This window comes from Medicago truncatula, chromosome 1 (assembly GCF_003473485.1).
Source record: "Medicago truncatula cultivar Jemalong A17 chromosome 1, MtrunA17r5.0-ANR, whole genome shotgun sequence".
Taxonomy (NCBI): domain Eukaryota; kingdom Viridiplantae; phylum Streptophyta; class Magnoliopsida; order Fabales; family Fabaceae; genus Medicago; species Medicago truncatula.
Window position 1 is genome coordinate 14,501,375 of NC_053042.1, and position 15,489 is coordinate 14,516,863.

The window sequence follows — 15,489 nt, forward strand, 5'->3', positions numbered from 1 at the left end:
GGCTTAATGCATCATTTTTCTGAACATGAAGAACATAGGTCTGTAAGAGTTTCTGGCATTTACCCTCATGCATCGTTTTTTCAAACATGATTGTTTTCCTAACGCGTGTAGATTTGATCATGTCAATGTCAATCCACCTCATCACGCTGCAGCCAGTCCTAATAATACCGACATTATTATTAGGATGACTCATGATGTTCGTCAAGGTATGGAGATTTGTTTGAGTTATTTTGTTGTCAACAAAACCTATTCTAGTAGGCAGAAGAAGATATTGTTGGAAGACTATTGCTTCAAATGTAATTGTGAATCAAATTGCTCAGATGATGCTCGTGTTGAAGAAAATGTGGAAGAGGATGAACAAGAGGTAATGGTTATGGATGATGAGGAGGAAGAGCAATGTGAAAATATCCACCAGACACTGACAATTCCCCACATATTTTTTTTTAAAATACATGTGTGACAGAACAGATTGTATAATGACATGGTATGTAACGTCTGAGGTAAATTGAAGAGTGACGACGATGATTTCATTGTTGATGATAAACTATCAGTAGAATATAGTACAAAATCTACAACTATAAAGCTTCTGCCAAGGCAGCCCTTATGTACAATATCTACATTCATAACAGATAAAGCATTAGGCTTAATTTATATTTTGATCCTCCTATTTTATGATGCTTGTGGCAAAAAATCCGAGTTGAGACCAAAATTTTAATAAGGGTGATACTTTAGGAACCAAACAATTTGATTTTAAAAAGGGAGACTATTTTCTTGAGCAAGATAAAGAAGGGGGTAAAAAATTCAGTCAAGCCAAAACCATGGATTATGCAACAATGAAGCATTATACGAACAATCATTATTGACACATACAAACACTTACAAAATGCAGTTAACATGACAAAATTGTATTACCTCTTCAATTTTCTGTTCAATATTAGCCACTGAGAAACATCCCTTGCAGTTCAATTAATTGGTTCTTGAAATTAAAAGGAATTTCAAAAGGAAGGTTTTATAAACACAAAATTGAACACCTGTGATTTGAAACGTTTTTTATAAACAAAAGAATTTCATTAGTAAAGCTACTGCACAAAGAGTGTCAAATTACATAACCATTAAAAGATTCATTTGTGTAAAGAAAGATACTACACACATAAACCCTAGTCATTAGCTAACAAGGAAAAATCAACTACCAACAAAACTACTCGAACAATAAAAGCACCACAAGCAACGTTAATACAGATCATCAATTCTCAGCAGCAGCATAGCAAACAGGATGAGCACAATGACAGCCTACGACAGTAAAAATGGTTACATTAGGATATAATTTTTGGCATACAATTTACATTATCAAAACTGGAAGAAATTATATCAACCACTTAAAAATGCAGCTTGAACTTAGGATTATTAAAGTTAAATAAGAAAAATTTACAGAATGTATAGTTTCAGTCATCAATTAGTGAATCCTAAACTAAGAACACACACAAAAAAAAAAAAAAAAGGAAACACATTTTCAGTCACCCACAAAATAGAAGAGGTACCCTATTCAGATGTGTAGACAACATAGAGAACAAACACATTTAGACCCATTATCTAAGAGTGTCCAAGTACTGGAACATAGGAAAGAAATGGGTTCTATGCCCCTTCACAGCTACCACAACAGTAATGGTTGGATGGTATTTAAAGCCACCAAAATCTCTCTTCAGGTCCTCCAACTCATCATTCAGGACCATGGAAAACTCTTCCCTAGAGACACCAACCCGAAATATGATTATTTTTCTAGGTTTGGTTCTGTTCAACTTCTCATAATTTCCAACAAGATCAAAGCAAATTTCTCCGAAATTTGAAATTTTCTCAGATTGACCCTCCTGAATGCAAATACGTGATGCATACTTATTTGCGGCAGGCCAGTTGACTGTCGCAACAACTGCTGCAATCGATGGACTCCCTCTGCGGTCCCTGGAGGCAGGATGATTCACATCAGCCCCTATAAGCATAACATGTTCTTCATAATCAAAGAATGGGAGTAGTCCTTCATCCACATTTCTCCCTCCCATCTTGACATTTATCTTATGAGCAAGAGATGTTAGAAATGCAGGTGACCTCGCATTATAGGGAGTTAGGAAACAAGACTGAGTCACTATACCGATTTCAGCAACTTGTAAACTTTATTACTCTTCGACATTATGCAAAGCAGAAGTTGCAACCGTCTTCCATTTATTGTCTTAATTCTGCTAAGCAATTCACGAAGTGAATCTGAATTTTCCAACCTGAATATTTTCAACGGCTGCTCCATGTTTATGCCCAAACTTGTAAATTTGTGTCGAAGAGCCTCAATGAAGTTGGTTAGATTATCATGCTCATCGCCAGTAAAATCTAAAATGGCCCAATGTTCAACCGAATTTCCTTCCACACTCAAATTTCCATCTAACTTCAACGATGGAGGAAGAATCACAAGTTCAGTCACAACTGTCATAGAATTGTTGACACTGTGTGATAAACAATCAAGACCATCATGCCTGTCAAAAAAGATTTTGTTAGCCATTTGTCTCTATAAAATTAAAATATTAATAAACCAACAAATTTCTTATAGCATTGTTACTTAAGACAGGTAATTTGTGTGAACTTAAAGAAATGCTAGACTGCGTATTTGTGGGAGAAAAAGGATTAGTTATTGGAATTATTCACGTACGCAAATAAGCCCAAGGTCATTAGTTATTGGAATTTCTTTGCAAATTTCCAATATCCTAGATTTGCATAAATTTCTAATATTCGGTTTAACACCTCTACAACGTCGAAGTCAATGTAACTAAACATTTTACTGGAGCTATATTGTTTCACTTAAATTACCTAAACACTTTTTAGTCTTATGCTTCTATTTGCATTATATATGTCCCCACAGTTTTCTTGAACTCAAAGTCTTCTGTATTTCTTATGCTACTACATTAACACAACAAAAATAAAAATTGTCCTAGTAGAGCTAGAAAGTGTAGTATCTTACTTGAACCGTTGTGTAGAAATATGCTCCGATTGCCGAACAGAAATGCGATTGTATTGTTGCTTTCCATCTCGACAGCTTTGCTGTTTGACTACCATACACAACTCAATAGGCATAAATGTGTCTCTCCTCCCACTCAAAAAACTACAGGGACATCTTGATATGCAATATCGCGTCCATGCTTTTCTTTAAAATACTTAACCAGAGAGGTTTCTTCATTCCCATCGAGTAAAGTAATATCCTTGGTATTGAGAGCAGTAAGTCCAACAACTCTTCGAGGACGACTGATCTTGTAACTAAGCCTGACCTTTAATCCTATAATCAGTTTCAAAATCTCTTCACGATGCTTCAAAAACTCGACAGTTTTGAAATCTTCTACTTCACGAGAGACATAAGTGAGGAGTGTGGGTGATGAATCTGTGCAGAGAGGCTGGATCTTCTTTGACCTTTTTGTTTTTCTCTTTAACTTGACAGCACATAACTTGTATGATTGGCTATCTTTTCCACCCGGGTCAGGTCTAGTTATCTGACATCTAAGATTGTTCTTAATGCTATCAGCATAGAAATTAGAAAACTAATTACTCAATAATTTTTAGATTATTTTAAAAATTGCATATGAAACTCCCACCAACCAAATGCTAGAAAGACGGACAATGACAATTGACAACACCAGACACATCCATATAAGAATGCATGGTACAGACAAGCTAAGATACACCAAAACACCTAAGGAAAAACAACCTATACTAACATGCTAAGAACCACATCAGTAAAGTTTAAGAAAAACCACACCCTGCCACCAGGGGCGTCCCTGAGGGGGTGCAAACAGCTCAAACGAGCTGGGCCTCCCTCAAGGATGGGCCTCAAGAGTGGGGGTTCCTCATGATTAATTTTGGTGTTAGGTGGGGGTTCCTCATGTATACGGTAGTCATTTTCATCTCTGGGTGTACCGCATATATACGGCACCTTGTATTTATCTTTTAAAAAATATAAATAGAACATCGCTCTTTTAAAAAAAATACGTTTTGATTTTATCACTGGCTTCTTTTCATTCCAAGAGCCGAGCCTCCGAATTCTCAGGGACGGCTCTGCCAGGGGCGTCCCTGAGGGGGTGCAAACAGCTCAAACGAGCTGGGCCTCAAGAGTGGGGGTTCCTCATGATTAATTTTGGTGTTAGGTGGGGGTTCCTCATGTATACGGTAGTCATTTTCATCTCTGGGTGTACCGCATATATACGGCACCTTGTATTTATCTTTTAAAAAATATAAATAGAACATCGCTCTTTTAAAAAAAATACGTTTTGATTTTATCACTGGCCTCTTTTCATTCCAAGAGCCGAGCCTCCGAATTCTCAGGGACGGCCCTGCCTGCCACATAATATGACACCGTTAGACCGAAAGAAAAACTTGCACCACAGAGCCATGTTCACACCAGTGAAGAACAATTCATTACACCACTACTGTCTGGCAATACAACCATGCAATCTGCCCTATAAAACCAGCAGCCTCTGATAGATTGCAACTAGAGCATAAAACACAGAAAATTGCCCCCACATGAAAAGCACATCACGTTCGAACACACGCTGCTCCATCCGACCACAAATAAAATAAAAACTATTTGCTGCTCTCATCCCTTCTCTCCAGATAAACCATCCCCACGATAAAAATTTAATCCTCGTAATGACCTCATTTAGGCTTGTATCCTTCCCTTCAAAAATCAGATTATTCCTACCCATCTTAAGAGACCAAATCACTTCTATCCAAATGAAATCCTTACATTTTTCCAACTATAGATGCGATTCGGATATGCACCAGCCACACCCATCCAACTATAGATGTGAGTCCACACCTTATATATATATGCGAAGGAGAAAGAGAAGAGAAAATTGTCACTGTCCTTGTCCACAATTGAGCAGAACACACATCCTGTAGCGACATTTGCAAGCAAAATGCCTCTATGTTGAAGTGCTACCTTTGGCACAATTCTTCTGTGCAAGACCTTCCAACCAAAAACAATAAATTTAGACGGGACTGCACTCTTCCAAAGCATCTTGTAAGCTTTACTAAGATCAGGAGAGAATCGATCCTGAGTGCACAGACTCAGTAGGTAAAAGAGGAAACCAAATTGCATATGTGTTGGTTAGGCACCACCGCCTCAACTTCGCCAAGAGCGTCATATTGAACAAATCCATATTTTTTACTAAGTCCTCCTGAATTTTTTGGTTTGCACACGTTGTTGAAACTCACCAATGAGGTAACTAATCTTTCATGAGTAACCACGATAAAGCCAAAATCTTTCTCCCTAGTAGCCAGAATGTTTCTCCCCGGTACGAAGGAAGATCGACACAGATCAATGATTTAATTAATCACTTCTTTTAGTCTAGAAGCCAACACCAAAGCCAAAATCTTGTGAGACTTCCAGCAAGAGAGATAGGTCTATAATCTGTTATTTTTTGGGGCATGTCCTTCTTAGGTACATGTGCTATAATTGCAAACGCTTTGGAAAATTTCGCGTTATCATGAAATTTATTCATAAAACCCACAATATCCTTATCCAAGAGACTCCAACCAGATTTGAGATACCTTGTTTTAGTGTTTCCCGCATTGATCTAATGATACCTTGATTTTTGTCTAAGCAGGCTCTCCTTGAACCTAACCTGCTTCCAAAAGTGTGCATTAATTCTTGTTCGACACTTCATGACCAAGCCAACAATTGTTGAGTCGAAAGGGCTTGGGGGCCCAAATGATTTCGCCACACTGGACAATGGTAAGAAATATCTCTATCCCCCACTCTTTGATATATAACTCCCTATAGTCTCTTATCAAATCAAGTATACTTGTTTTCCACTACAAGAATATCAACTTGATCCATATTTTCTATAAAATTGCAGAATTAGACTATCTCAACCATGCTCCTATCCCCTCCATAATTTCTTCTTTCATCTAAAGAAGCTACTGAATTAAAGTCCCCAGGTAGACACCAATCTCCTAGGCAACTGAGATTTCAAATTCTCAATTTTCATACATTTATATATTTTTCAGATTCTCGAACTTTTTTTAAAGAATATGTAACAAACCAATAGAAAGTTCTAAAAAGGTTTGTTTTAAAACAGTAATTTATTTTCAAAGAAAAATGAAAAATATATGAATACCTTGAACTGGAAGAGGAGTGGTGAGGGAAGGGTTTCCTCCAGCATGGACACTGTCACGGAGGTGCTGACCTCGGCTACGGCCGTTTCGACCCAAGTTTCTCTTACAACCTCTTCTTCCCATGGTGGTGGTGGTGAGTAACTTGTTGCAGAGAGTAAAAGAAAGAGAAAAATGAAAAGGAGAATGAGAGGCTTCTTGGTAAAAAAAACCTATATTGAAAATATATATCTTTCCCATTATTATGTTGTAATTGAGTACTACCGGAAGTAGAAATTCTGCATAATATGCAGCTACCAAAGAAGAATATGCATGAGAAGGGAAATGCTGTTTATTTCTGCTTACGTAATTCTGCACCATGCATATTATTACTTTGCCTGTTCCCTCATAATTACAAGGAAAATGATACATTTTACCTCTTTCTTATCAAAACTTTTTTTTTTTTTTGAAGGAAATCTTATCAAAACTTATTATTACTTTATATGTTACTAAATTTGATATAGTTACTACCAAAAAAAAAAAAAATCATATAGTTATTTCAAAAAAAAAAAGTTTGATATAGTTAGAGTGATATATCTATGTAGATAATGATTGCTTGAATGCTAAATAATAAAAAGCACAAAAAATGGTTTTAGTGAAGAAGAAATTATTTATGAACATTGGATCAATGTGTCTCTTTTTAGTTATTGTTATAGACCAAAATACCATCATTTTAATTACTACTATGGACAGCTTGTCAAAAAATATATATATATTACTATGGACTGAATCTTTTTTTTTTTTTTTTTAAGGGACTATATGGACTAAATTGTTTGTTTTTCACGGTGGTTCAACCGAGTTATCCCAATTTTTTCCTAATGATTAATTAAAAGTTCCTTCTATTTTTCCCAAGAACGAAATAGATGTTCGTAATTAAATATTTCTTCCGTCCCAAATTATATGACGATTTGAACATTTCACATATATTAAGAAATGTAATTAATTTTGCATGGGAAAGAGATATTATGAGTTTTTTTTTAGAACTATAATTAATAAATTATATGTGAAAGATAAATTAAAGAATTGAAAGAAGAGATATTAATAAATAGTTAAAGAGATAATAAGAATAGTGACATTAATTAGTGTTGTAAAACGACCTATAATTTGAGATAATCTTTTTTAGGGAAATATTAACTTGTGCCCTTAGGGCATAAGATAAGAATCTTAAAATAGAAGTAAACAATAATTATTGTATTGAAAAGAAAAATTTTAAGCTTTTAAGGTCATGAATACACAATTTTCAAAGTTAAATTTCTTTATTTAGTTTCTTATCTTGTGCCCTAAGGGCACAAGTTAACAAGACCCATGATATTATCATATTAAGTATATTTTACGTCGTGTCATCCGATGTTCCGTGTCAGTACCGGACTTCGGGGACCGATATGGCTTATAAGATTAGAATACTTCAATTATAAGTAATCGGTTATAAATTAACTCGTGACTCTCGAACCCCCCGTTAGTAATGGAGTTGAGGTTCCCCGTCAGTAGTGGACATGCATTTTTATAATGTAAGTCCTGCATGTCGACAAGAGGAGTCGGGTGTTAGCCTTATATGATAGGAATTTTCATCGGTATGTCATGGGGATGTATTTGGTATTACTCTACTCATATCCATTCCATAAAATGAACCTAGATAATGATGTTTGTTCAACGCTGAAATTCTAACTTAATTAAGAAATATGATATGAAAATGACAAGACTTATGATAGTAGATAGTATAAAGTTAGTGATCCTAGATTCTCCCAATCACTAAGATAGGCAAACAGAAAAGTAAATCCTAAAGTAGCTACATGTACCTATTGATGGCGATTATAGGTTCCCCGAGATTGCCTACAGTTTAGGATAGGTGGAACTCACCGAGACATCATGTCTCACCCCAATCCTTTTATTTTATTTCAGATAAGCAGGTTGATCGTGACGAGAGCAAGCAGAAGAAAAGTGGGATGATTGTGGATATATGTCTTGTATTAGTCTATCAGTTGTATTACCATGTGTATTGTGTACTCATTAGTTAGCATACTATTACTTAGACAAGGATTTTACCTTATGTACTCTCCACTCAGTGTATTTGTATTCAGATACAACTTATGGTTTGTACTCGTCAGTTAGTACTTTTATCGGTATATGAGTCTTTTTACTGATTTAGATCATTCAGACAAACTTCGAATTGTAATTTCTAATATATCCATTTATAAGTTTGACATGTATGCTAAATATTCTAGATAAATTTAGTATGGGAGTTACCATGTTGTCCTCTAAGAGAATGCTAAGGTTGAGTGGATTGTCTCGGATGAGGTGGCCCAAACCTTGGCTATGTTTTTGATTATTTGGAACCCCAATAAGGTAATTCAGCTACTTCAGGATAGGGTGCCCACCCGACTAAATCTCTTCAGACGGAGGGTTATTGAAGACTTTAGCAGCACAACTGGTGTCTTCTATGCTTCTCAAGTGGAGTCATCCTATCATCTACTTGTTACTTCTGATTTTTCATTTTAGATGTGGTATGTTCTTATTCTCCTGAGCAGAGCTCATCGGACGTCGTTCTCTTGATCACCTCAGATCATCTAGAATCATTTTTTTCCTCCTTCTAAATCTCTTTTGGTTCGGTCGTTGTTCCATAACAAATTTCCTACTAATGATAATTTAAGGGCTACAGGTTTGAACTGGGTCTCCAAGCGTAGCATGTGTTACAAGCTTGAAGAATCTCGCAAGCTTGGATTACTTCCATTTTTCATATCCAGATGGAGAGCATTACTATGCACATTGTGATTGAGATTTGTAATAAATCTTGGTCACCACAATGTAAAGTAGTGGTCATTGCATCCATTAGCAATGTGATCAATATCATCTGGTATTGCATAGATAAGCAAGAATTGATGGTTTCAAAGTAAATTGAAAGACTGTTCTAACATTAAGCGGTGACGGTTATGGGATGCCAACATAGCTTTGACGTCTTTGTTTGTAACCTTTGCACACACTTTTCGGTTTAGGGAAAAAAATAATCTGGAGAAAAAACCTCAATTACTAGAAACTGCCGTGAAAAAATGTTCTCAAATGCAACAAAAAAATAGTAAATTAAATTGGAGAAAGAGTCTCAAAGAGTGGAAGTTTGCGTGAAATATTAGATGTGTGTTATATATTAAAAAATAAACAAAATGTTGTCAAATGCAAAAAAAAAAAATTATGGAAAAAAATCAAGAATGGAAATTCGGGTGAAATATTAGATGCTTCTTTTATAAAAAATAAAAAAATAAACAAAATGGATGCAACAAAAGAATTAGAAAATTGATGGTTAAAAAATATCAATTACGCACAAATTGATCAAATTTGATTTGATGATATAAATCTTAGAGAATAAAATGTCAAAACTGATGTTTGTTATATTTGAAACCTCAAATGGTGGAAATTCGCGTGAAATAATATTAGACGTATGTTATATAAAAAAAAAAAAAAATGGATGCAACAAATGTTCTCTAAGACAACAAAAATAAAGTAAGTAAAATTGGAGCAAAAGCCTCAAAAGGTGTAAATTGGGATGAAATGTTAGATGCGTGTTATATAAAAAATAAACAAAATCTTGTTAAAAAAATAAGCAAAAATATAGGTACTACAAATGTTGTCAAATGTTTTTAAAAAAAAAAAAAAATTGGAAAAAAGGCCTCAAAAGAGTGAAATATTAGATGCTTGATATATAAAAAGTGCACAAAATGGATACAACAATTGTTTCTTTAAATAAAATAAAAAAAAAAACTTGTTGTCAAATGCAACAAAATAATGGGGAAAAAGCCTTGAAGAGTGGAAATTTGTGTTAATTTTTTTTTTTTTTTTAAGAAGTTAAATTTGGGTGAAATATAAGATGTTTGTTATATAAAGAATAAACAAAATGAATGCAACAAAACAATGGAGAAAAATCTTAAAGAGTGAAAATTTCTGAAAATATTAGACGTTGGTTATATAAAAAAATAAACAAAATGGGTGCAACAAATGATGACAAAATAAATAAAATTGGAAAAAAAAATGCCTCCAAGAGTGAAAATTCACATCGAATGTTAGATGTTTGTTGTATAAAAAAAAAATAAAAAAAAATGGGTGCAACAATTATTGTCAAATGCAATAAAAAATGAAGAAAAGCCTTAAAGAGTGGAAATTTCATGAAATATTAGATGTTGGTTATATAAATAATAAACAAAACGGCTGCAACAAATGTTGTCAAATGATAAAAAAAAAAAAAAAAAAAAAAAAAAGGCTTTGTTTGGGAGTTTGGAGGGGAGGGGAGGGTTTTGGAAAAAATGATGGAGCAAGTGGAAGAAATAGAAGACATTGGGAGGAGAGGGTTTTGGAGGTTAATTTATTGGGAACTTCTACGGTATACTCACAAAATAAGGTATACCGGTACTCTTGCTTAATAATTTTATAAATTAACAATAATTTTTTTATGTAATAAATAGCTATTTGTCAATATTTATATTTTATAGAACATCATTTTATTAGAAAAAATATCATTTCATTGTTTATAAGAATTATAGTAATTTTTTTACATATTATCGTAAAAAATAATCAATGTTCTCAATTATGAGTGATAAAAATTAAAAAAAAATAAAAAATATTTCGTAGATATTTTTGATGAATAAGATTTAGTTATTATAATTATAAATGATAAAAAAAAATCTTCAAAAAACAACTCTTTTAACTATTAATTTAAAAAGTGGGTGTACATGTACACTCAAATATATTGAGTGTACCATAGAATTTGCCTAATTTTTTACTCATAATAAAAAATCTCCCTCATTTAGGGAACTCAAAAATTGTATTGGGGTAGGGTTTTGGAGAGTTATGGAGGGTTTATATTAATTTTTCAAATTCAATCTATGTTGTTATAATATTCTTAAAATTAAAAGTATATTAATCATAAATATTAGTTTATCATTCTCTAAAATTTTGTTCTTTCAAAAAATATAAAAAAAAATTTATCCATTTTTCTACATATTTACAACCCCCAAAGCCCTCCCCTCCAAACTCTCAAACAAAGACGAAGTAAAATTGGAGAAAAAGCCTCCACGAATGGAAATTCACATGAAAGGTTAGAAGTTTGTTATATAAAAAAGGGGTTTTGCTATATACCACGACCAATTTAGCCTACGAAAACCAAGAATATACACATGATCGTTTCATAAAAAAGTGAACCAGCCGTTAATTCTGCACTTGGTGGAATACAAAGAGGGGTAGTGATTGTAATTAAGCATTAATAAACTGTTCGTGGAATTCGTGGAATACATTTCGTAGGAACCAGCATTTCCATAAAAAAAAAGTAAACAAAATGGTTCACATGAAATGTTAATGTTTGTTAAACAAAATGGTTTACAACAAATATTTCCAAAAGTGAATAACGTTGGAAAAAAAAGCCTTAAAAGAATCTAAAATTGGGGAAATATTAATTCCTTCCAAACCACCCACGGCAAAAAAATCATGTCTAAATATCTTTTTAAATAAGATTTTTTAATCAATAAATAAGATATTATTAAGATATCATTACAATTTAGAATTTATATTTGTGTTTAGAATGTTTGTAAGATTTGTTTCTTATTTAATTATATGATTTAGAAATATGTTTGGTATTACAAGTTATCTTATATTTGTATTACAAGTTATCTTATATATAGATAAAATCTAGCAAGAGTCTTCTTCATATAAACATAAATCTTTGCAAATACGAAAGCACAAACAAAAAAAAACATCACTACAATGACGAACATTACTCAAGAATGTCCAACTTATTATCCATCAGAACAAGAGTTTGAGCATCCTTTAGTTTATCTGCAGAAAATTGCTCCCGAGGCTTCTAAATATGGTATGTAATAACAGATTATGTATTATTTTCTTTTCATCACCGTGTTTCTGGGGTTTATTTTATCTGTCATTAAACAAAGTCATGTAACATTGTTGTTTGTCTTCCCAAGTATAGTAAGAATGCTACTTACTCTCTTTTGGATCCATCTCTGATGTACTCGAGTTCACGTGCATGTTTAGATTAACGGTGAATTTGCAAAATCATTGTGACAAAGTGAAACTCCAAAGTATATGTTTTGCTAAAATCATGTTGGCATGCTATGATTTGTCAGAACAATGTAATCTTATATAGGGCAAACTTGTATTTTTTTTTCTGTTTGTATGCTTATATTTGATCTTATCTTAATATTTCAGGTATATGCAAAATTGTTTCACCAATTGCTGCGTCTAATCCTGCTTCTTTTGTCTTAACGGAAGAGAAAATGGATTTTAAGTTTAACACAATTGTACAGCCTCTTAGGGTTTTCAAATCGAACGAGATGGAGAAAATAACTTTTTCTAAGAGAAGAAGGTAAGAAAGAAAATAAATTTTTCTGTTTTTTAAACAACTTGAATGATGAAAAATTAACTAATTTGGTTTTTGATATTTTTTGTGCTAGAAAATATACATATCATGAATTCGAAGCTCTTGCAAACAGAGCGTTTTCCAATAGATTTTGTGGTAAAGAAGATCTCTCTTGTTTAGATATCGAAAAAGCGTTCTGGCATGAAATAATACATGGAGAGAAAGGAACAGTTGAGTATGGAGTCAATGTTGAGGAAAGCGCCTTTTCAAGTGATCCTGATGATAAGCTTGGAACAAGCAATTTCAATTTGAAGGTTTCTTTTCAAAATTTATGTTTGCTAAATTCATTGTTAGTTTTGTCTTAACATCTTTAACTATTAAGTTTATATTTGAATTCAATCTATTAATCTTTACTTGTGGTCTTCTTAAAAAAAAAAAAGATTTTTACTTGTGGCACTATTCTTCTGTAAGTGTAATTATTGTTTGATTAACACTTTTCATTTTATTTTAGAATTTGCCGCGGCTGCCACAGTCTCCATTGCGTTTAGTTGACAGGAAAATTCCAGTAAGGAATCAATTTTTGTAACTTAATCTGAATAAAATAAATTTCATTATTATTATTATTATTTTAATTTTATTTAAAATTTTAGGGATTAACTGATCCTATGCTTTACATTGGGATGCTATTCAGTATGTTTGCATGGCATGCAGAAGATCATTATTTGTACAGGTATATTATCTTAACATTGCTTCAAATATTGTTTAACATTGCTCATATCATATGTAATCCTATCTTAATATATAATATTGTATTTATTGCAGCATAAATTACCATCACTCAGGTGCAAATAAAACTTGGTATGGTGTGCCTGGTTCTGCAACCTCTCAAATTGAAAAGACTGTCTTGGATCATGTTTATTGCAACAAAGTCTTGATAGAACATGGAGAGAATGGGGCATTCCAATTTCTTGCACAAAAAACAACCATGTTCTCTCCTGATGTCTTGTTAGAACATAATGTGCCGGTTTACAAGGCGGTGCAAAAGCTAGGAGAGTTTGTTATCACCTTTCCAAATTCATATCATGCTGGATTTAGTCATGGTAATATCTCTCTCTCTCCTTCTCTCTACATGTGTTGGTGTTATTATGTTTCTGATGGATATTGCTTATATTTTACGGATAAGTAGGCAGGTCGATTGAATAATAGAAAGGTACTTAGGGTTAAAGGTTAATCTTGTAAACTAGACCGTAGTATTTACACATGTAAATAGTAAACCCTAAGCTTCAATAATAGAAAGGTACTTCCGCGACTATGCAGCGGCGTAGGAACAATAAGCCGAACTCCATGATCAAATCTCGCGTGTTCTCTGTGATCTGTTTATTTTTGTATCAGGCCTGAAGTTCTAATAGTTACTGCATATAGAGACATCTATTAATTGTTCTCATTAATGTCTTTCCCACAATAATACCTTACTTGATGTGCAAGATAGTAACTAATCTAGTACAAAATCTAAAGATAGTAAGTAATTATTGAATCATTTTCTTGTTGAGTTTAGGTTTTAACTGTGGAGAAGCTGTAAACTTTGCTATTGGTGATTGGTTTCCACTTGGGGCTGAAGCTAGCAAACGTTATTCACATCTCAAAATGGTACCTATAATTCCATATGAGGAACTTCTTTGTAAAGAAGCATTGCTTATCTACAACTCCTCAAAAGATAGTGGTTACAAAATCAAACCTGAAGACACATCTTATCGAGCTATTGCACTGTCTTTCTTGCATCTTATTCAATTTTATAAGACATCACTATCGCGGTTCGACAGTTCGATAAAGCTTTCAAGCTATTCAAATACATCATTAGGTTCTGTGACATGCAGCCTCTGCAATAGGGATTGTTATGTAGCTTTTTTGTTGTGCAGGAAATGCTATTCCGATCCAATTTGCCTTTTCCATGGTAAGACCTCATTATTCTATTTGACTATTTCAGAAATTGTTATTTAAGTTGCTTGTGTTATTGATGGATAAATTTGCTTATTATGGTTACATTCAGAGATTGTGCCACAAAATTGTTTATGTGGGAGAGAACATACTGTTTTTAAGAGGAATGACATGTTGGAACTTGAAGATGCTGCCAAAAGTTTTCAACAGGAAAAAGAATGCATCAACGCGTTATCCTTAACAAATATATTCTCCTATAACATTAATGAATGCGTCAAAGAACACAAGGTATGTGAAAGTCTAAACAATGAAATTGATTTACAATTTAGAATCCTCTAAACTTCATTAAAATAGTTGCATGTGTTTTATTGCAACACAAGTATGCATTGCTTTATATCCTTCAAAAAAAAAAAAGTATGCATTGCTTTATCTTCAGGTTGCTTATGTTATTGTATATGATTGTTTGTAACTTTTGAAATTGAAACTGAAAGCAGAATAAAAATTGGCGTGACGAAAAAAGTGCTAGAAGAACTGTTAACTCGCTAGGCGCAACATCGAAACTGGGAACAAGAGTTGCGAACAACATCAAGCACACTGTTGAAAAGAATCAAAAGAAGCCAAAGAATCGTTGTAGAAACAATGTGTCTCCATCAGTGATGAGTACCAAAAGACAACGAGTCATTTATAACTTGAGAAAACATGAATCAGAACTGATAATCAAAGTTCCTGCAGTATCTTCCCTTTTGGCGACATCTGAAAAATCAAAGTAAACTATCATCTTACTTGCAGATGACAGGAAAGGCAATGTTCAGATTGTTGTAGATTATTTTAGTTAGTATTTTCATTCTTTTGATATGTCATTATTTTCACTTCATTAGGGCAGAATATAATAATTTGAAAGGTTTAGACAATTTTATTCTGAAATATGCTATTGGAGTAACTTCATGCAAGTATTATATCATGTAATATTTAACCATATTTCTTAGCGTATAAGGTTTGTCGCAATTTATACTTCTGCAGTT

General features: G+C 33.2%; 1 protein-coding gene across 1 annotated transcript; it reads left to right on the forward strand.

Moving 5' to 3' along the window:
* Positions 1–13,224: 13,224 nt before the first annotated feature.
* On the forward strand, positions 13,225–15,237 carry LOC11429270 (lysine-specific demethylase JMJ706). The gene is made up of 5 exons (XM_024774745.2): positions 13,225–13,262; positions 13,355–13,632; positions 14,088–14,483; positions 14,580–14,755; positions 14,962–15,237. Exons 1-5 carry the CDS (start codon positions 13,225–13,227, stop codon positions 15,235–15,237), a joined length of 1,164 nt encoding a protein of 387 aa, XP_024630513.2.
* The last annotated feature ends 252 nt before the right edge of the window (positions 15,238–15,489 follow it).

Bases quoted from the DNA above. Each gene is read 5' to 3' on its own strand.
- LOC11429270 (XM_024774745.2), top strand. From the start codon at position 13,225: ATGTTTGCATGGCATGCAGAAGATCATTATTTGTACAG. The intron at 13,633-14,087 runs GTAATATCTCTC...TGTTGAGTTTAG, and splicing joins TCATGCTGGATTTAGTCATG to GTTTTAACTGTGGAGAAGCT. The intron at 14,756-14,961 runs GTATGTGAAAGT...AACTGAAAGCAG, and splicing joins AATGCGTCAAAGAACACAAG to AATAAAAATTGGCGTGACGA.